This window comes from Desmodus rotundus, chromosome 1 (genome assembly GCF_022682495.2).
Source record: "Desmodus rotundus isolate HL8 chromosome 1, HLdesRot8A.1, whole genome shotgun sequence".
In the NCBI taxonomy this organism is placed as follows: domain Eukaryota; kingdom Metazoa; phylum Chordata; class Mammalia; order Chiroptera; family Phyllostomidae; genus Desmodus; species Desmodus rotundus.
Genome location: NC_071387.1, coordinates 141,771,334 through 141,794,550, shown reverse-complemented (window position 1 = coordinate 141,794,550; position 23,217 = coordinate 141,771,334). Strand labels below are relative to the sequence as shown.

At 41.3% G+C, this 23,217-nt stretch overlaps 1 protein-coding gene across 2 annotated transcripts in view; it reads left to right on the top strand.

Annotated features, from left to right (window-relative positions):
• EFNA5 (ephrin A5) overlaps nucleotides 1–21,062 on the top strand; it is a 271,521-nt gene extending 250,459 nt beyond the window's left edge. The window contains exons 3-5 of one of the 2 annotated variants that reach the window (XM_024563303.3): nucleotides 12,339–12,404; nucleotides 12,796–12,876; nucleotides 17,930–21,062. In XM_024563303.3, the coding sequence (XP_024419071.1) occupies nucleotides 12,339–12,404; nucleotides 12,796–12,876; nucleotides 17,930–18,051 (269 nt within the window). In that variant the 3' untranslated portion in view covers nucleotides 18,052–21,062. The remainder of the gene's footprint in view (nucleotides 1–12,338; nucleotides 12,405–12,795; nucleotides 12,877–17,929) is intronic. The other variant, XM_045197654.2, reaches the window with a different exon arrangement.
• The last annotated feature ends 2,155 nt before the right edge of the window (nucleotides 21,063–23,217 follow it).

Here is a 23,217-nt window from a genome sequence, read left to right as displayed (position 1 = left end):
CACCGGAATGAAAGCGCCTGAGCCCGGTGGCTTGGCCCTGCGAAAAGCTGCTAGCAGGATGGCCCTTCAGAACCCCGATTTCCTTGTAACCCAGGTTGACGTAAAATTCCCCAATATATAGAACGAAAAAAACTGACCGATTTCTCCTCTCCCCGCAGGACTGTGTAGATGGGAAGTTCAAAATGCATCAGTTTTACCACCCCTATAGCAACAAGGAGAGATTGGTAATTAGATAGTATGGGGGGAAGTTTGCACTTTTGAAGTATTTAAAGGTATCACAGGGGAAAGGATAGTGTTTAAACTTTGCAGCTGTTTCTATTCAGACTATTCAGACTTTTTAACTCTTATTAAAACTGGGGTTAATGAATAAAAATATGAGTTACACCAAAAAAGGGAAAACCCCTGTTGAGTTTTGTAATTAGCAAACTCAAAGCCAGTTTCAGCCGAGACCTCTTCCATTACAAAGATAAGTTGACCCAAGAGTGCATATTTTTTTCTTCAACTAAGGCAGAAGAGAAATAGAATGAATTGTTTTTTTGGCCCAAAATGCAAAGCTATACAAAAAACCTTCCTATTTATATGACATGTAAGAGCACAGAAAAATAAATTCCTTAAAACTTAAATAGGACATAAGTATTAATATTATGGCTAGTGGCTAGAATACTTGTATTTATATACTAACTTGACAAATTTCTTAAGAAATGGGAACATATTTTGAAGAATGGTTACCTTTTTTTTCCATTCTGTGTATGTTTCAAATACTAGAAGCTCCTAAAAATATGTCAGTGATGTATTTAATATACTTCATGTTTAACTTATAATTGTAATTCATCAACCTTTTATTAATCCACTTTGGTCACATCTTATATTGTCTGCTCACTAAACTAGGAATTTTGGCAAATCAAATAGGAAACAAATCTCTTAAAAAGTTTGCTGCAGCAATAAAGTGGGCAAAATATTCATCTAGCAATGAGATTACTCTGCCCTATAGCAAAAGGAAACATGGAAGTAATGTTCAGAGAGTGAAGAACATAGCCTGTCAATCTGTGAGGATCTCAGGTTTCTAGCACACCGTGGTCTCTGGTTGTTTGTTTGTTTGTTGTAATATATAGACCTGAATATTTCTGGTTTATTCAGTTTTTACTTCATTTATTCATTTCTTCAAAAATATGTTTTGTGTGCCTGCTTTGTACAAAGTACTATGTTAGGTTTTAGAAGCTTGGTGATACATTTTTTAAAAAGATTCCTACTTCTGGAGCTCACAGTTTAATTGGGAAATAGACAGCAAACCAGGAAACAAACCAATCTCTAACTTCCAGTTTGCTGGGACCTATCAGAGCAGTCAGATGTGGTGACAGGGGTGTGGAGAGTAGAGGTAGAAGCTGTCGATGGGGTAATCATGGAAAGCCTCTTGGGGGAGGCAGCATTTGAGCCATGGCATAAAAAGAGGTATCAATATGAATTTTTGGCCCTGGCTGGTGTAGCTCAATGAATTGAGCATGGGCCTGGGAACCAAAGGGGCGCTGGTTTGATTCCCAGTCAGGGCACCATGCCTGGGTTGTGGGCCAGGTCCACACCCCCCCACCCAGTGGGAGGGTACAGGAGAGGCAACCACACATTGATGTCTCTCTCCCTTTCTTTCTTCTGCCTTCCCCCTCCTCTAAATAAATAAATAAGTAAATAAATAAATAAATAAAATGTTTTAAAAATATGAATTTTTGGTTTACAGAGGATGGTTTTTGTCCGTGGGAAAGAGTTAGTTTGATTTAAAATTTGGTATTTGACTTACTAAATTAGAAATTAAAAAATATAGCTCTTAAAATTTCAAATTTAACTTATTCAAATTAGTTTATACATTTTATGATTCTCTATATAAGATGAGTAGGTTTAAATATTTGGTTCTATTTACAAACTTGGGTAATTAAATTCCTTTCACCATTAGAGATTTAATATTTTTTTAAGTACTTAAATTGGTCAACTGTAATACTGTCTCAAGTACTCAAGTATTAATAATTCTTAGCATCATAAGAATTTAAACTGAAAAGTATGATGAAGTTTTAGTTCTCTTAAATGTTTTAAAACTTGACATAAACCTAAGATTTCACTTAAAAGTCTAAATCATCTGTCTCATGATACATTTTAAATTGGAATTATATGTCTGGCCTGTTACCCTAAATGGTGGAAGTTTTCCTACACTTTAAAAGTATCCGTTTTACATTCTCAGATACTTGTTTAACACAAAATAGACTAGCTCTGTGGTTTTGATTCTTTTAAGAGTGCGTATAGTTAGTTTTCAACTCCGCTGTGCCTAAAGCAGAGTTATACCCCTCAATGCAACTCGAGGGGTTATATCCTTAGGTAACGTTTGGGGCTTTTTTTTTTTTAATTTTATTCATTTTAGAGAGGCGAAGGGGAGGGAGCAAGAGGGAGAGAAACATCAATGTGTGGTTGCCTCTTGTGCCCCTGCAGCCCAGGCATGTGCTCTGACTGGGAATCGAACGGGAGGCCCTTTGCTTCGCAGGCCGGCACTCAATCCACTGAGCCACACCAGCCAGGGCTGATTGGGGCTTCTGAATACCAGAGGCTTTCAGCCAGGATGGCTTCACCCTCACCTGTCTCTGATCATGCTCACCCCAATGTTGCTTTTCTACACTTAACATCACCTTGCTTTTGTTCCCTGTTCGCGGGAGGGGCTTGCAGTCCTCCCTCCACAGGCTGATCATGTGATGAGGTTCTGTTTCTGGCTCTAAAGAGACCTGCATTCCTTTCATTTATTATCTCTTGGGACCACATACTCACAGATATGAAAATGACGCGTGTTTGAATTTTGTGTGTGGCTCTGGGCTTTGACTGATGAATAGGTCACAGTTTCCAAAATCATTCCATAAGAAGCAGCTGACAGAGAGGAGAGAGAGGAACCATCCAGGAAAGAGGGATTTAAAAAAAGATTCTTTGACATAGTCGCTACACCTCTCTTCATTTCTCTTTTATTCTACACCTGAGTTTTGGTTCCAGTGTGTCAACAAATCATGTTGCAGCTACACACAGTTTTTGTTTTTGTTTTTACACCTCTAGATTCATTCTTCAAACCTTTATTGAACACATTATGAACGCAGCAGTAGGCTCCTCAGAACTGAGAACGTGCACGGTTCCAGATCTCAGGGAACTCAGAACTCTGGTAGCAGAGAAGCTACGGAACAGCGACGCTACGTGACAGCAAAACGGAAGGGGGTGTGTGCTACTAAGGGATAGAAACAGACTGGGGCAAGCACCCAGAAGAAATGTATTGTGTTGGAGAAATGGGAAATAGCTCAAGTGGCCAGAGGGAGCTGGATCTTGAGAGGCAAAGGAAAGATCCCATAAGAAAAGGGGGATCGGGGAGATTCTGGGACGAAATGTTAGGACTAGCTATTAATGTGGCTTGAAGGAAAGAAGAGAGTGGGAAAGGTAAAGAAGGAAATCAAAGCTGGGGACAGATTATAGAAGATCTGACTGTTCTGTGGGATGATGCCCTGCACTGCACAGCCATTAGCTTGAGTGGAAATGGTCCTACTCAACCAGAGCAAACTGGAATTTAGCCCCTATCATTAGCTTTATTCACTCTGTGAATAATCTTCATCAAGGAAAGTATTTTTGGTGTGAAACATGTTGTATTATCCTGGCACCTCAATGACCCCTCCTTGGCAGAACTTAGTCTTCTAAAGAAAGAAATTAATTTGTTCAGGCCTCTGGGGTTCCATTAACGACCTGCTGTGCAAAGGAGTAGCTACTCCTGCCTGGTTGCTTCTCTTACCACCAGAAATGGCAGGCACTGGGGAGAACATGGCCTACTGGCTAAGAAAAACAACCAAAGAAAAAATTGATTTGTGTAAATAGGTTAATTACCCAAATATGATGCAAAAGGATACTGAAGACAATAATAGGAACCATTTACTGCAGCCCCTGTGGAGGGCCAGGTGCGGGCATGGTGCGGTGTTTGTATCACCTCGGGCCCTGTGGCCGAGCACCGAGGCTCTAACACAGTCTGGGCAGCTGCAGAGGCAGTCTCAGCTCCCGCCAAGTTGCCTGTGGGCATGATTTAAGTCCTCATCTTTGGTCAGCATCCCTCCTAATAGTATGCTCAGACTCTTAAAATGGGGGGGGGGGAAGCACTCCCAGAAACTTAGCATGATTTTCAAAAAAAACCCCAGGATCTTCCAATGACCTTTCCAATTCTCTAAATTCTCTCCCCAGCCTCATTTCCCATCCTCACATAAACCTCTTCACCACTACCCCATAACTTGCCCTCCCCCAAAAGAAAAGATGGTAGAATCTAGTTTTTCTGATTTAGGCTAGAAATCAAGGGTCCCACTGCTTTTCCTGATGACTTATCAATAACTTTTTTTATCCCAATCATCCGTAACCTAACCCCCTCTCCCTTCTACAGCAATGCAGTCAGAAGGAGAGACTGCTCTTGTAGGGGAATTGCCTTGCAGAGGGAGCAGCTGATGCTGCTGCAGCTGATGGGAGTCATCTGTGGAGCCATGAAGTGGAATCTACAGGGGTCTGTCACCTGCGTTTCCGAGTGCAATATAAAAGTCCACTGCCCCTCTAAAGCAGGTCATGCTTAATTTTTTTTTCCCTAAGGGAAAGGCTTAGAGGGAAACTGAGGCTTAGGTGGGTTAAGCAGCTGACCAGAAGGCACACAGTAAGTCAGAGAGGGTGAACCAGGAGAAAGCTCAGACTGTTAGGCATGCCCTGAGACCACTAAACCATGGCCTGCCCCAGGCCCCTCACCAAGGAAGATAAGGGCAAAGTAGTTATGAAAAAGTCAAAGAAATACTATTAACTTTTTCAAGGAGCTCTTTGGAATTGTATTAACTGGATGATTTATTAGTAATTTACTGTCGTGCTACATTGGTGTCACCTGATAACAGCATTCTTTCTGTTAATACTGTACAGATGAGTACCAGGCTTTGTGGCTTTCTGCGCTTACCAGTGAACGGTCACCCCAACAGCGCGTCAGGGAGACGGCACCAGGGGCCTGAGGAGTTCTTCTCTGGGATTATAGGAATTCTGCCTTTTGTCTGAAGTTTTGCTTTTGTTTTTATTTTAATTCTGTGGCTTCTAGTTGGAGAGTTTTGCAAGCAAGTCGATCTGTTTATCTGTCTCCTTTTGTCTGATTATCCCATCTGGCAAAACAGGTGAAATTCACCAAATTAACTCCAACAAGAGAAAAGAACTATCTGCCCCTCCTGGCCGGGAACTGTCATTTCAACAGTATGGCCTCAGGCTAGCCAAGGTCTCAGAAAATAGTTACAACACTAGCTTATAATGGGAAATATATTTTTTCCTAACTGCTTAAAGATGTTCGGTGATTTTTTTTTTTAAATAGTGAAATATCCAATAAGGAGCTTAACTAAATCTCCTCATGTTTAGGGTTTGGTTACTAATTACAATGACCTCTACATGTTATCTTGCTTTCTGGGCCTGTGTGGACTGGGTTTCCCCAGTCACGCCGTAGAAGGACGACACCGTGAGTCTGGATGCAGATTCTGAGATGTGAGCTGACTTAAAATTTCCTAAACTGCAATTAGAAATGCTTCCTATAGATAGAGGGTTTTTTTAAAGCCTTCTCTGAAGTCCACGTTTGGTTTTTTGTTGTTGTTGTTTTGTTTTGTTTTTTTTTTGGTTTGCTCAGACTTCAAATAAATGTGAATAAAAGCATGACAGTGTCCTATTTGTTTATTCCTACAAATCAGTGGAAAGAAACTTGTCCTCAGCCTTTTATTTGAGGTTGCTAAGAAAAAGTAATTGATCTACTGTGGCTTGGCTGCAGGAATTTAAATAATACTTAAGTTAGTATTTGCAGTGAGAACTTTGCCTGAGGGAGTAGAGAGATTGGGGGGCAATGGGTGCGTGGTGGCACCTCCTGTTTTCTCTTTTGTCTGAGGCTGCACAGCTGGAACTTATTTTACTTCCCTTGCCCTGAACTTTCCTCTAATTATTTGTCCCTGTTACAGTTCTCCCGTGTTGTAACCAAGTTTTAGCTTGCAGAGTATGTTGTTTTACCCTTATTATATTGTAGGAAATATACCCCTTTTTCTTTTCTAGTTTTTTTAAAAGAAATATCCCCAGAGCCATATCAAAGTAGCGCATATTTACATGATATTTTACGTTTCTCCAAGGCTTCCACCTTCACTTAGTAACCTCATTTTCAAGTTTTACATCTGGGACTTTGACCTTAACCTACCAGTGATTTAAGTCTTGAGGCACGGTGGCCTAAAAGGAACGAAATGTGTGGGCAAAGGCAGCCAGCTCCTGTGGGTGCACTTAGGGTGCATGTTTGTTATTAAAACATGTGACTTTTAAATCTCAAAAGGTAGAAGGCTGAGATATATTCCATCATAACGGGTGATTTTGTCCTTCATATGAAAATAGGTGTTGTGCTGTTTTTTAAAAGGGGGCAGCCAGCCAGCAGCAAGTTGTTGCTGGGGTATTCTTTCCTAACAAGAGGCCTGACTTTTGTTTTAGGACTGTTTCTGAGGGTGTGGTAACCAATTTCCAAGCAGTCCATTTGGCTTCAGTTAACCTCTCTCCTGTTCCCACCACTTCTGTTCCCCACCCTCTACCCACATACACAAAATGTATTTTATGGATTCATTAAATTCTAGAAGACATTTTAAGTAGTACCATTTATTTTAAATTGGCTTTAGTTTTTCAGCATTTGCTGTGAAAGGAATGCTGAATTCCACCATCACCTGTCTAATCTGCATATACCTGCATTGTATGGGAAACCCCTTGGAAACCTGCAGAGGAAACACGGGGCCCTGCGAACAGCCAGTAGCCTGTCTTTTCTTCTGACTTGCACAAAGTGAGGACTATCGCCTGTGGCAAACATAATGGAAAGCTGCATTTTTAATGCGTCCGCACACTCATTTCTTTAAAAAAAAAGAAGAAGAAGAAGAAGAAAGCGGTTGACTATTCTTAAAAATAAAACTTCTCAAAGTACCGAAGCTGACAAGGGTCACAGAAAAGGGAAAAGGATTTGAACTTTTGGAATTAAGATTTGAGGAGGAATAAAGTTAGGCAGAGATATTAAAGTTGACTAATGAGTACAGTTCTGGTCCTGAAAATGTAAAAATACATAATACAAGAGTCTCACCCCCTCCCTGCTAAACTTCCAGTTCTTGGAGATTGTTACCTTGATTACTTTTGAGTTGCTTGAAATCTCATACATTTGTATTTAATTTGATAGCCTGTGTAAAAGATAACTGATAGGAGATTTTTGTTATGAAGAGAAGTTTAAACTTATTAAAGCTCTTTTCTTTCAGGTATTTTTAAGCTCACCTTTACATTCTATTTCTCACATTTGAGGAAAGACATTTTCTCTTATGATTTCAGTTTACATTTTGTGTCCAAGATCATTTAGGTTTACCTAGCAATTTGGAGTTAAAGTGAGCCATCATGCTAATTGCAAAGAACAGCACAGGTTGGCTACATTAGCAAAAACAAACTAAGTGACATGGGACAGAAAATTAAAAGCAGTTTTTAAATGCCCAGTGAAAACAAATAGATACGTCTTGTAGTGTTTCTTCAACAGCAGTTTATAATTACCACTCTGCAAGGCCTATTTTAAGTGAACTTGTAACAGTAGCTTGAGAGGTAAACTACAATAGTAATGGACCCAGTTGTTTAGACAAGGCAGCAGAATGAGGAAGGAGCTGCTGGGTGGAAGCAAGGGCCAGGCAGGCGGTTAGCAGAGTGCACACCAGTGTCTTCTTAGTCCTTAGGTCTCAAGTCAGCCATGGGAAGCTTTTGATTGCATGGAATCAGTTAACTCTTGAGAAACAAATTACTCCCCAATTTGTGGCTAAGAACATTTATTTTTTCACAGTCTCTATGGGTGAGGAATCCAGGGGCAGCAATTTAGCTGGGTCCTCTGGGTCCGAGTCTCTCACCAGGCAAGAGTCAGTTCACGACTCCGCTGAGAAAGAGTCTCATTCTGGCACACTCATGCAATCAGACCCAGTTCCTTGTGGGTGTTGGCACTAAGGCATCAGTTCCTTGTCACATGGGCCTGTCCATGGAGAATTTAACAGTATGGCACTTTGCTTCCTGAGCAAGAGGGACAGCAAGAGAGAGAGTGCTAGCAACAAGGGAGTCACAGTCTTTTGCAACATAATCACAGAAGAGACATCCCATCACTTTTGCTATATTCTCTCATTAGAAAAGCAAGAAACTAGGTCCAGCCCATTACCAGGGGAGGGGAATACACAAAGGCAGCAGAAAAAGACGGGAGTTATTGGAGCCAAGTCAGAAGTTGCCTGCCACAAGCATGGTGCCAGCATTCTCTTTTCTGCATCAGACTGAGAAGCCTCTAGAGAATTGTGACATCAATATCACATATATTTCCAAGGCCAAATACAGCTTGTGGGAGTACTGATTTGCGGACATTGAATGTGATCCTCTTTACGTATCAAACTGGCTGATAAGTGCTGGGCAGGGCTCACCTGAGCCCCAGAAGACCCAGGAAACAGGTTTTCAGGAATGGCTGAAGGTAGTGCCCCTGTCTGAGGTCACAGAACAGAGTGGAGATAAGAAGCCCTTGTGGCCTTATTAGCATGATATTCTAAACACAGAGAACCAGAGGGTCCCCAGGTAATATTTCATTATGTGTTGTAAGTTTTTGATTGGTACTTTGCAGACCATTAGTGGGGAAGGACCCTGTGGTTTGATTTATGAAGGTGCTATTAAGATTGTGGAGTGGGAGACTGTGCTTGTTTTAATGGTCCCCATCCCCCTATTCCCAGCTTCCTGACTCCAAGTGTACATTTTCAGCAGTAAACTGAGTAAAGGATATGATTTTGGATTATGTGACAGATGTTTAAGATATGAGTTGAATTTCTCATTTTAATTTGACAAATTCTATTAGCAAAATCCATATATTTTTATAGGAAGAGTTCAGGTCTGGGTTTTCCTCACCTCATCTTGGTTGCTAAATCTCCAATTTGGGAACTTGGGGACAAATTGTTTTCATGCTACTGGTTGCTGTCGGTTGGCTTCCGGAGGAAGACCTGCAACCACCTGCAACACCTGGATCAGTTTCCTCGGATAAGCATGTGTTGGACGCCCCTGCACTCCCAGACAAAGCTAACTCCCTGCCCAGAGCTGTGCTGGCAACACAGGCTGGCCTCAGTCACCACGCGGATCCCTCCTGTGCCCTGGACTGTGGTTCATATTTGTATCCCCGGCTGGAATGAGCACAATGCAAGGACAGGATGCAACTCGTTGCCTCCACAGCACCTAATAGGGAAACTGGCACATAGTAGGGATTTTAAAAGTGTGAATGGATGGACAAAGTGCAGTGATATATAATGCATGTTAGTAATTATTCACTATTAGTTTTCAAATGTCCACTCTAATTTTCTAAGGAAAGCAGCATAAGGACTTAAATTTTGTCTTAACTAAGATAAAGATAATGTTGGTCATTATTAAGAGACATCGCTAGATTCACAGGGATGATATTACCTACCTTGTGGCAAAAACAGGCACCTTTGAAGTGTTTACTCTCTCACATCACCTTCAATTCTTTTCCTCATAATTGATCCCGAGAGGATTTTCTTTGTAAACTTACTGTATGAATATTACATGTTTCAATTCCTGTTATTTTGTGTTTTTAATGCTCAATCCTTGGCTTTTTGTTTTCCTGTAAAGCATTTTGTTATTACCTCATAGCTTCAAATGTTACTAGTAATTAATAATCTATATTTACAAGTGATACAAAGGCATCCTCCATTAGTTAGCCAATGGCTGGGGTTAAGGAATCTGGAACATAACATGGAATGAAGCCACATTCTCACTCTTTTAGGCCTTGCATAAAAATATTGCTTTACTGATATATGGAAAAAAGTTTTATGCTTTTTGGTTTTTTGTTTTTCAGAGCGGTGAACGGGGAACCCAAGTTAAACTGACCTAGCAAGGCACGCCCGCTGGGGTTGGTCGTAAGGGTTAAGAGTTCACTTTATGCTCTCAGGCCAGAGATTGTAGAGTCATTTGGTTTAATGTAACCTGCATTGTGGCCTCACATTATGTGTCTGTATTCTTTACTTTAGAGAGGGGAAGGGAGGAAGAGACACATCAGTGTGAGAGAGCATGTGTTTGTATTCTTTGTCCCTCACTTTTTCTAAGGATTAGAGTACAATAGGCAAACAGCCATAAGGTGTCAGTCACGTTATCATTGTTACAACCTTTCGGATGACAGAGAGGAGACGAGGCACTAATGGAGAAGTCTGATGGGAAAGAGAGCTTTTTATTTTATATAAGTACACTTTACATTCTTAATTCACAAAGAATGTAACTCATCCAGTAGCTAAGGCTAACTGTCCCTCTCTGAGAGCTGGTGAGAGAACCCTCTTCAATTTTTCCTGGATGGTTTACCATTTGTTGCTGTTTAGTTATTACAGTGATTTTTATGTCCTAGGTTTGTAGGCCTTCTCCTACATAGAAATCTGAAAGGCCTGTACTAATTCCAAGAAGTTCCCCCCCCGAAACGAATTAAACGTTTGATTCTGCCTTGAGCCTATTGTACCTTGCAGTGTCGTCAAGAAGAAAGTCAGTCTGTAGGTGTGGCACTCAAGGTCACGAGGTTTGTGGTGAGTTCATCACAGTTCAGAAGCCCATACGACAGTGTGAATATCCACGTGGCATGTTACCACACCACCTCCCTTGAATAAGACGTAATCTCAAGAACCCGTGGTTTTTCTAATGAATTGGAGTCACCTATGTGTACTGTATTTGTGATGAACATTTGCAGTTGGGGTCCACAGGAAGGACACCACTTCCTGCATCAAACCACAGAGTGCAAATATTGTGCCCTAAATAACACACTAGTTACTGTAAATGTCAGTAGAGGGAGTTTTTCTGACTCTGATTTAATGAAAGCCTACAGCAAAGCCAGCTGTTAACACTTCGTAACTGCTTGTCAGAGTGAACAGGGGAGATGGGGAAGGCTGAGAACATCTTTTCCGTATACTTTTGTCTTAGAATTAAAAGTTTTCAACAGGTGTTGAATAGCAATGCTAGGGGTTCTTTGCAGCTTGAGGTCTTTGAGGTGGTGAATTTTTCAATTCTCCTGTAGGACAGGGATCTGGAATTACATGAGGAGATTTGTGTAAAATTAGTTCGGAATTTGCATCTTGAATCCTCTGTCCTGCAAAATAAGCATGCTAGTTTCCTGGGCTCCCCTCGAGGGATAGCAAAAGGTAAAAATCACGGAGCAGGAAGGCACCCCAAAGCCGGCCGTCTCTTTGTCACTGAGGGCTTCGCCACACGGACTGTCAGCCATGTGTGTTTTGATTGATGTCATCTGCTCTGTCTGAACAAAGAAACCACTTGAAGCAAACACATAGGGAGGAAAGTATGCAGCCCTCATTTCTGTAATTTTTGTCATTTCTAGAATGCATTAGTAAACATATGTGATCGCTAATGGTCCTACCGCCTTGCCTTTGTAAATCCCTTTGATATTATGCTGTGTGTGCTGAGGGGAGATAATCTTTCAAACGCAGGAAGAGTTTACAGTCTTATTATCTTGAAGAGGAGAAGAAAGTTTCTTCCTCAAGTGTTTTATAACTTGAAACATGTTGTCATGTTTTGGTAAGCCCACTTTATTAATTCCATCCTTCTCTGTGGCAAATTTTTAAAAATAAATGTACCATTGCATAGTACTTTCTCAATAACATATTGGATTTATAATAGCATGATAGAAGTTGCTAGGCTCGGTTTAGTCATATAGAATGTGGAGCCAAGTTCTGAGTAAACCCTCTAATTGAATTACCTGCAAAGCACTGACAGACAGGCTTTCAGGACAGACAAAGCTTTACTTTCCCCAGCAGAAATAGGTCATGTTTAAGTTGGCCTTGTAACTATCTGGTATTGGTTTTTGCCAGCACTTTCACCTTGGGCTCTGCTGGGCCCCTTTCCCTGCAGTCGAGGAGGCGGAGCTCTGTGAAAGCAGGAGAGCTCAAGCATTATCTTCTTATTTTAGAGAAAATTGATAACAGATCAAGTTAAATGGAAGAGCCTTTGAAATAAAAACCCAAAGTATTTTCTGTAGATTACCAACATTCTTGCATGATTCTTTCTTTACTGTATTGAAAAGAGAACACGGGGGTAGATAAGTAGCCCTTTCTGTAAGAGTCTGTATCAATCTGAAAAGTAGTTTTGTTTTAACTTCTGGGAAGAATTAGAGTATGCTGCTCTTATTCAGAAAAGAATTTATTGCAGATCATTTGCATTTGAAAGTGAAGAGTAATCTGTTGTTCTCTCCCTTCTCTCTGCTCTTTTTGTCTTATCCACAGCCTCTGCAATCCCAGATAATGGAAGAAGGTCCTGTCTAAAGCTCAAAGTGTTTGTGAGACCAACAAGTAAGTTCACTAGAATGAGCTTCAGAGGGTGGCTTCCCTGCGCATGCTTTATCGTATGGTCTGGTTCACAGCGGTAAAACTTTTTTTACTGTTAAATCCTGTGTCGTATCTGTTTTGTATATCAACATCCATGTTTTAGTTTTCATCAGATTTTTTCTCATCATTCTTCACGATGCTTTTAAGTACACAGAAGTTGCTAACTTGTTGTTTCTTAAACTGTTGTATGTGCACAGCAAATGGGAACAACATTGGCATTTGGATACGTGCCATTGATTGTAAAACAATCTCTACATAAATACAAGGAAAAATAGAGAGAAAGAAAAAAAGAAAGACGGGAGTTTAAGGGTGTCTGCACTAACATATTTGGCTGTTATCTCTATTTTTGTTATAGATAGCTGTATGAAAACTATAGGTGTTCATGATCGTGTTTTCGATGTTAACGACAAAGTAGAAAATTCATTAGAACCAGCAGGTTAGTATGCTTAGAGAATCTCTCTTAACAAATGCATCTCTCTGGTGCTTCAGTACTTTTTTTCCTTTCTTCCTCTCTGCATGTTTGCATGTTAGAGTTGCTCTGCTTTTTCCTCATTGCTAGCAATGCTAATATTACTTATATTCTACCTCATTCCTCCAGTATCTTTGTGTAGTGCATGTTAGATAAAATGACTTTTCTGTTTTGGACATGGGTTTGATATAATGCAGTATCCTAATGTAGAGCTCCATCAAAATGCTAAAATCTCACTACTTTTTACCATATCCTCCGAGCATGCTGGTGAGTCACTGTGAATATTAATGGATCTGTTTTCATATAAGACAAAAAATTCCTATTGTATATGCTTATAAAATTTTCTTTTATATTATGTCCAGATCTGTGGATAAAAGTAATAAGACTATTATTGCATAAAATAGTAACTAACTCAACATACTTAGTTTTCTCTAGAAAGTCACATGCATCACTGAAGCACTTTATTTTATTTCAAATATCGGCGCTATTGTTAATAGTAATTGATTTGGAGAAGTATAAACATGTTGCCTCCTAATACCACAAATCCACACACCTGCTGCTCCCACAAATGTATTAGTCTATGAGCCAAATGTGATCTTTGATTACTGAGGCAAAATAGGTATTAAGGATAAATAGGTTTTATCTATTACTAATTTCTAAATCCTCAAACTTTCCCATCACAGTGAAGAAAAAGAAAACCCCCAAAAGCACTCATTGAAGCAGGTACAGTGTAGAATACTGTAGGTAATGTAAACCTGTAAGCTATCCACTTACTTGTAAATTCAATCTGGCTGTTTAATGCAACCATAGACTGACTGTGAGGAGTGGGAGCCCCGGTGCGCCGTTCACTGAGGAGTGTGCCTCTGTCTGCTCGCCTTCCTGTGGGTTCTTTTCCTGGCCCTGTTTGCTCAAGATCTTTACTGGTTTGCTTACCCATCTCCTGTGATCATCTCAAAGCTTAAGGGAAGTAAAATTATTTCCTTTCCACAGAAAGATGTGAGCTCCCTCCCCTTATGTAAACAGAGACTTTCTTTCATCTATTTGCAGTAGGACTTCTTTCTTCTGGCCCTAGAAACTAAAGGGTGTGAGCTCCATTTCATCCTTCAAGTATTGTTACTGGGACACGCAGTCAATGAGCCTTAGGGAAACTTAGCCTGAGTAAATGCGGTGCCTCGGGACATACAATAGCTTTCCCGTTGTAACTGACAGGAGGAGTTAGGTTTTTTTCCCCAAGCATTCTTGTTTTTCTAAGGCAGGCATCTTACCCAGAGCACAAATGAGAGGTGCGTACAATAAGCTCTCAGAGGCCCTAGTGGCTCCCAAGGGATCAGTTAGGTGCTTTAGAAAGTTGCATTTTAAATGTGTCCTGGAAATCTGGAAGCATCACTGTGGCTTTTCAAGGTACCAGACTCCTCACAAGCTGGAGGTCTCAGCCATCGTAGGATCTATGAGTTAGATGGGATGTCTTGTAAGGACTGTGGAGTCTGCTTTCTTCCTTTTACACCTGAGACTTGCCTGGTGGGTGACCTCAGGTCACACAGCTAGTTCAAGACAGATGTAGGTTTAATATGCAGATCTCTCAACTCCGACTCCAACGTTAATATAGAAGTAGGATTCTCTTACCTGTTTGTAGAGAAGTTCATAAAAAGCACTTGTTTCTCTGCACAAAAGGACCAGCAAAGTGAGGTATATTCTAAACATGAGTTACCCTGAATTACGATTTTCTGATGCAAGCTGTTACAGAATGTAGGCATACCTTTCAAATAATCTCTTTTTCCAGGTAAATTCCATTACTTATCAAGAAAGCAAGAGGATGCTTAAAAGCATAACAGATAGTATGTTTTTCTCTGCTACTGAGGAAGCACATTGAGGACTGTTCTGGCAATAGAATACCTTTGACTTCAACTAATGATAAAATGAAACATCTTGAGACGCATTCATATGTGAGCATCTCTCACTGTCTTTGGGGAAAGACTCTTTTTTACTGAGCATTTAAAAGTCCACGATAGCCCCCAAGTCTATGCCCGGATAACTGATGGAAGTTGGACACAATGGAATCAGAGACAGCGTGGGGAGGGGAGGAATGGACACACAGGTGAGCCTGCATAGGTATTCACGCAGCAAAAGCTCCTTGAGTCAGCCCTGACTGTGCTTAAGGGCTTTCTGGTGAGCGTCTTCACTGAATAAGTAAGACAAGGGTGCCCTGCCTTTCCTGGCTGTGTGAATGCGGTAATAAGTCCGAGTACTTCGCCTTATTCCTTAGAAAATGCAATCAGATTTGTAAACACAGACTTTGTGAATCTGTCAAGCCGGAAAGGTTTCCACTGCATGTTCTCAGCAATGTGTACTAATTCACCTGTCTTTGGAATGTATTTGTCTTTGATGTTTGCTTGCACACTCTGCCTGCCAGTTTCCTATCATCAGGGACACAGGATGATCTCAGGGCAGACATATGCCACATAATATGCTCCAAAATATCGCTAGTGTCCTCCCAGTTAACTACTGAAACCCTCACGTGTGGAACCCTGCAGCCAGGAGGCAAGACTTGATCTAGCTTCCAAAGAAGAATATTTTCTTCTCCCAAGTCACCTTGATTGTTACAAGTGTCAGAAATTCTCCTGTTTAGGTGTAATTTCCGTTCGGATAGATTTTGCTTATGAATTCCCTCTTAGAATTCTGAGATTGTTCAGATTTATTCAAATAGCAGCATGTTTCTCAGTTTGCTTCTCGGGGCCACAGAGTCTCTCCACAGTGAGGCTCTGTTGTAATCAAAGCATGCTTTGTCGAATCTGGAGCCCGGACCAGCGTGTCGCAGGGAGAACAGAAGAACCGCGATGCCCTAATGGGACAGATTTTCTTCTTGGAGGGCAAGATGGTACTTACTGGTTGATTGCTTAGCAAAGGGCTGATTCTAAAGATGGTTCATTATTGAGAACTGAAAAGCCTCGTGTTTCACTTACATGAAAAACAAATGCCTCCTTCTCGATGTCTTGTAGGTTAATTCACCCTGTCTTCTGCTGCAAGTGTGGAGCAATAGACGGCCCTCACTGAGCACCCTGGGGGGACAGGCAGGGCTGGTTCCCTTCAAGCTCACCCTGAGTACTCAGGGTGTTACTTGGGTAGCTTTTAGCAGTGCACTTCCAACCTTGAGGACAGGGTAATAATAGCTTAGTCAAAATCAGGTGGAGAAGGATCCAATAGCTGATGTAATTTCAGGTACAAAAAATAAGTGGTATTTCAAAGTGAACTCTGCAATCCTCAGGATTTATGGTTCTTTTACAATTAAGCCTGAAGTACTCTATTGTTCTGATTGACAGTGTATTAGTGCTCTTAAGAAATGATTTGAATTTTAATTTCAGGGCTATTAAGGGCATTTACATCTACGTCCTGTTAAGTACAGACTTAATACCTCTGCAAGGGTGAGAAAGAGCATAGAAAAGAGTCCACAATTATTTGGCCAAACTGTGTGGGGCTTTATATTTTCCTCTGCATCCATTTAACTTTCCATTCTTGCTTTATAACCTTTTCTTGTCTCCTAAGCTAATAGCCACTCGATGCAGGTTTGCTAAGGGCCAGGAGAAGGGAGCCGATCTGGCATAGGGACACAGCAGCTTCTATGCAAGGACAGGCTAACATAAGAGCCCTCCAGGGCAGAAGACTCAAAGCTGAGAAAACATATTTCGTAGTTCCTCTTGGCATGAACGGGATGAACAGAGTGGCCTACCTGAGCGTATCTGAAGCAGAGGCTGAAAAGTGGTAGAGGGGGTGTGTCTCCACCCAGTGAAGCATCCTTGTTGTGTGTTCTGAAACTCTAAGTGAATTTAAAACAAGAGATAGTTAATCCATTAAAGGTGTGAGGTGGGTCATTCAGGAGTCTTTCGGGATTGTCCTTCGATGTCTACAAAATTGAGAACAACCACTGGCGTCTCATTTGTCACTGTTCTGACTAGTGAGTGAGCCAAGATGACAATGGCTGAGCTCCTACAGGAAGGCCCCTGTAATAAATAAAATCTACCACAGAACCCCACTGTTGGCCCCAAGAACATGCAGTCCAGAGATAAGTCGGCCAGGTGCAAGGAAGAAGAGATGCAGTACCAGGGCATAGCCTGGCTCAGAGGCAAACCTCCAATCTATCTTTGGGTACTAATTGCCGCAAAGTTCCTGTTTTGAAGTTAAGCCTGTTAATCATGCAGATCAGGAAGGCTATCCAAAGTCAGAGGCAGCCTCACAGAACACTTTATAGCTAAATAAAAGAAGCTTACCTCACTTAATCCATTTTATTTAGAGGAAAATTTGCATCCATGCTGATAATTTACATGCCAAGCTTCAGCCTGATAAAAAATAAAAATAGTTAAGTTCAAGTAATTTAATCCTGGGGATACAAGGTTTGTAATGGAAATAGCACCATAATTGATGCCTAATTGTAAGCAAACCAGCGGGCACTGGTGTATTGAGGTTTAGCAGGCATTACATATAGTTTATTTCAAATGCTGTTGTTTTGGCATTTGATTTTTCATATTTGAAAATTCATCTAGGCTTCCAACAACCAGGCATTCAACACTAATCCTGTGACACTGCTTTAAATGAGGAAAATGGGCAGCCCATTCCGATTAACCACTAATATGCCAACATAACTGCCCCCACCCCGAACATGTTACTTGCTTCTCCATGGCATCTTGGATTTAAACATTACATTTCAGAGATCTCAAGTCTGTGCAAGGTGTGTCTAACTTCTGGCAAGCCATAGGAGCGCACATGCCAAGGGTTACCATGTGGGCGTACGTTTTTCCCCTCAGTTTTTAAGGAAACTATTTCTGTTGCTGATAAAGCCCAATTTTGTCTGCCTTTCTTTTGTTTGCCGTAAATAATGAGTGATTATGCAGACATGAAAGTCAATGGTGGCACAAGGTTCATTACCTTACTTTGCAGAGGGTGGCGAGGTCTGTTAACAGCAGGCTGCTGCAAGAGAGTTATTAAGGATGTGAAATCTCATTGGAATGTGTGCTTTCTATTTGAACAGATGACACCGTACATGAGTCAGCCGAGCCATCCCGCGGTGAGAATGCGGCACAGACACCAAGGATACCCAGCCGCCTTTTGGCGATCCTACTGTTCCTCCTGGCGATGCTTTTGACATTATAGCACAGTCTCCTCTCATCACCTGTCACAGAAAACATCAGGGTCTCGGAACACCAGAGATCCACCTAACTGCTCATCCTAAGAAGGGACTTGTTGTTGATTTTTGGCAAATGTCAGATTTTTGTTTTCTTTCTTTCAGCCTGAATTCTAAGCAACAACTTGGGGCCGTGGGGGGCTAAAGTAGTTGCCGCCTCCCTCGCCCCATCCCCAGCCCTTGCCCTTGACTTTTCTCACCCCTTCCAAATTAAATGGACTCCAGATGAAAATGCCAAATTGTTGTAGGGACACTAGTGGTCATCAGCTCCTGTGCACTCTCCTCTAAGAGCTCCCGTCCGTCAGCGCACGGTGTCAGCAACATGTGGTCGAGGAAGAGTAGTGGCAGATGCAGCCCGTGACGGCGAGGCCCGGGAGGGTCTCACTCTCCCGGACGACTTTTATGCCTTCTCAGTCTGGACTGTGGGATAATCCTGCAGGGCATCGGGTCACCGTGTCAAGGCCAGAGGGGAGGCATTAGGAACAGATACAATACTACACCATTCCCTCTTGGAGTGTGTAAGCAAACAGGCTTCTAAAAGGTTGAGACACTGGTTTTTTGGTTTTGTTTTTGTTGTTTAGATGACTGTCTTAAAGCATTCTTGACAGTAAAACGTGTGCTCCTTAAAAGAAGCCTTTTTTTCTAGGAGGCGGGTAGGGTGCCGGAATGCTAGCACAGAGCAAGTATGAAATCCGAGAAAACTCAAGTTTGGTGGGGGTGTGTATGTACGAGTGCCTCTAATTTTTTGGTGACTGGGCAGTGTACACCAGATTTTTTTTCCCTTTGAATACAGATCACCATGGTGCTACAACTATTTTTTTTTAAAGAAACTCAAAGAGGCATTTTTATGAATAAAGTGACCTTCCCCAAGGCTGACAAGCCAGGGTTGATGAGTGCATAAGGGAATAGCTTTGGATACTCCTCTGGGGCACAACAGGAACCAAGGAAAAGATGCCCATGGCCAGAGGAGATGTGATTTGGCTTTGCTGGAGCGCCAGTGTGCTGTGGCCTTTCCCCGACTCCCCCCCAGTACCCACATCTTGCCCCACACTCCACGACTACAGGGGCTCCGACGTAACCCCTGTCACCTGGAGAGTCAGTCAGTACTACTTGGGAGGGCTAAAGGGAAATTTGGAATAAAAATTCCAAAGTGTGGAATAAAAAAATTCAAGTGTTGATTTTATATTCTTTCCCTTTCTGACACAGCCTGAAGCATTGGGGGAACATGTGTTTATCAGTGGGCGATAAACAAGGTGGAGTCCCAAAGACTTTAACAAAATATTTTTTTAAAAATCCACTAGAATAGAAAATACATTATTTAGATATACTTTATGCTGAGAGTGAGTATATATGCTTGTCCTATTTAAACTTGTGAGAAAAAGTGGTATCCCTTGATACATTTAGAAATATGGGGGCTGTCTTGTTTCATTGTGGGGATGGGGCCGAAGGAGAATAAATGCAGGATGACCCTGTGTGAGGAATCTCAGCGCAGCCAGGAAGGGATGCTTCCAATTAGTTACCGGGAAATGCAAGCCTTGGGGGTTTCTACTGGCGAGGCTGTCACGGATTCGCAGCTCCAAAGCCTAGACAGGGAAAAGCACCAGACCAATGGAAAAGAAATCTTGCCGTTTTTGCTCTTGCACAACATATCAATAGAAACCATGCCTTTCGAAAGAAAAGAAAAAGTACATGTGATGATCATCATGTGATATGAAAAAAATGGGAGAATTCCAGCGAAACGGGGGGGTTTTAACATATTTTTAAAGTATGTGTAAAGAAAAAAAAACCAAGGTCATATTATGGACAGATTTCATGAATGGGAATTTGTTAAGAATTGTGAGCAGCTCTGAATTAGAAAAGTATGTGAACAAAAGGCGGCTGTAAAGGCACTGCGCCCTGGGGAGTTTGTACGCACGCTGAGATGTAACCTGGGCTTACCTGATCTGTTTGGAGTGGGTGTCGCTGTTGGGTCGGCGAGCTCTTGGAACCGGTGAGTGGGGCTGCCAGCCTCGCCGGTGCAGTCAGTCGTGTTCCCCCGGACGTCAGGAACTTCTCCGGAGTGGCAGAGTCCTGTTCATAGGCGGCAGCCACCATTTCGCTGAAATAAAAGTTCACAGCATTGGATTCTTTTTTCCTTTAACTATTTATATACTCAGTACTCTCAGTAATATCCAATAATACTACTTTTTATTAATAGTTACAGGTTTGTTGGTCCAGTGGGATTTGGATAGAGGAAAAAGAGATACCTTCTAAAATGGATCGATAGTCAGAACCAAAATAATACTGCATGTTCTATAACCACAAGGAAATCAAATGATCCTGTAATGATTCCAGTTAGTCATTACTACATTAGCAGTGCTAATTTCATTTTAGAAATGGTGACTTCTGTGGTTTTTCTAGCATTTGTCTCTAACAAATGATGAAATAATTACTTATGGCCCTCTCTGCCAACTCTTTCATTTTTCACAGTGAAATTAGACCCCTTTACTTCACCAGTGTGCCACTACAAATTAAGTAAAATAAGATAAAAGTAGCAAGACTATCCACACCAGTAGACTGTGTGCTTCTCTACCTATAAGTGACGTAATCGTAGGTAACGCTTGCCTCGAAGTTTTCGGGATGATTGGTATCAGACAGTTTTCATCTTGTCCATAAAGTGCTGGTGGCCTTTTGTGGTGTTGTTACAACCCTCTAGGGGCTTAGCAGGATGTCGATGCAACTTTGTAGCAGCTTTTAATTTCAAAAACAATTCAAAAGTCTGAAGGACAGCCTTAGCTGCCTCTCAGCCCGGTAGTCAAGCCCCAGCGACCTTTGGCCCTGGTTGCCTAGGGCTTTGCAACATGAAGCAGGGAAATAAGGATCTGTCTGTTTAGTGGATACCGTGTATCCTTTAATAGACCAGTTAACAGTCCGTGTTAGTTTAGACTATTGTTTTGTACTGTACTTTCTTGGGTGGCAGAGGAAAGAAAAGTAAAACATTTAAAAAAAAAACTACGTTCTTTAAATTCTGTATTATTAGCAACCTCTGTTGTATATAGTGTTTGATAATAAAGTATTAATTTGATTCTTATGTCTTTTGTAAGTGAGAACAATGGTCTTTCAGGATACAAAACATGCATTGAGGCTTTGAAACATCCAATATGTATACTTGCTTGAGAAGAGTCACAAATGGCCGAGACACTGCTCCATACCAGACATCGCGCTCCCAAACGTGAGACTCCACCATCTCGGGACCGGAGCAACATGACTTTTTGATCACTATTTTGTTCTCAATGTTTTCACGGTCTGATATTGGAGCCTGATGGTGGGGTTTCTTTTCCCCGCACCCCAGCATGTTGGTTTGAAAAGGTTTAGGGAATTTAGAAACAGTTCTGTACTTTGGTTTGATTTCCTTTGTGGTGGTTTTCACAGTTTCACGTTGCCCCAGGAAGAATGACCAGTATCACACAGTCCAGGTATGAGAAAGACTGCCAACAGTTCCTTCAGGAAGGTTAAAGAGGGGGAGTCCCCCTCTGTCACTGTGAAAGGAAGAGTTATACAGTACCTGCGGATTTCCAGGAACTTTGCTTTTCTCTGGTGCCTTAGCAACGGCAGCAGCCATTTTTATTAGTTTTTCCCAAACTAGAAAAACAGTTTAAACTCCTCCTTTCCATTCATTGCTCTCAGAGCTGTGGTCACTAGTTTTTCTTTTGAGAACCACCTCCACCAACACCCCGTTTGCCTACAAACCCCTTTTATTCCTTGTGTTTATTTTTTTGTCTCTCTCCTTCCTCCCACATTTTATTTTCCCTCAGAACCTTGAATGGGCAGGTCTGTCTCTGGTTTGGCATCACTGAGCTTTTCCCATGCATTTGCCCCAGAGCTGCTCGGATGTGAGACAAATCTCCCTACAATGGGCTTGCTCCCATTGTCTGTACAGTTTAATAGATGCTGGCATGTTGGAGGTTACCCATGAGTCAAAATCCGCTTTCCATGCTTACTCTTGACACCCCATTGAAGCCACTCATTGTGTGTGCGTCTGGGTGTGAAGTCCAGCTCCGTGTGGTCCTGTGCTTATACTGCCCTGCTTTGCAGCTCCTTTGCACTTCCTCATCGAGTGCTGTTTTGAAATGCTGACATTATATAAACGTTAAAAATGTAAAAAAACAAAAACCCACACACAAACAAACCCCATACAATCTGTATATGTATATACACGTGTCCATACAAGTATACCTAAATAAAAATTAAAGATTTTCATCATTTTAATTGGAGCCCTCCTTCTACTTCTTTGTTTCTTGAATGACGCCTTTATTTCAGGGGCTACTTGTACTTTGCTGATTTTTCAAAATCTTTGTGGACAGAAAAGATAATAGGACATGTACAAGAGAAGGCCTGAGAAGCTCAAAGAATGCAGGGGTGGAAATGGCCAAGTGTCTAGGCACGTTCCAGTTATTCTCATGAGAAAATGGTGAGATTTCAGCCTTGTCTCTGTATTTGAGCCTTAAAATAGGTGCTATGACAAGCCCTGCATCCTTAAATGACTATTAAATATGAGAGCTAAATACAAATTATGTTTTTACTTTGCATATATTTTCCACCCAGCCAAGAAAAAGATTTAATAAACTTTTTCCCAGTAAATATCTTAAACCTCTGAAAGAAACAATGACCATTATAGTAATTACTTCAGTACAAACCAAAACTTCAATTCTCACTAGCAAAGGAGAATTAACCACTGTGTGAACTTGGGCAAGTCACACCATATCTTTGGGACTTAGTTCCCTTATTAGTCAATAACAGGGTTGTATAATTTATCGGCTTGATTTACTGAATGTTGCCTTTGCTGGGTACCATCAAGCCCATTTTGTATGAGTGATGTGAATTTTGACTCTGATGATAACATAAGCACAAATCGAAAATTTCATCTGTAGAGGGAAAACGCCTCAAATACCTGACATAATAGACACCTAATGCATTTCAAGACCTGGCTTTAATCATACCATGTTAACATTAAACTCACTGAAAGCTTTTTATTGAACTTAATTATTTGACAGGGCACTAAACACTAATTACAACTTACTGTAACCTTTTTTGCTAATGAAGAATGACAGCTTTGTAGAATGAGGAACAACTCATATTTAAAAAAAAAGTATTGG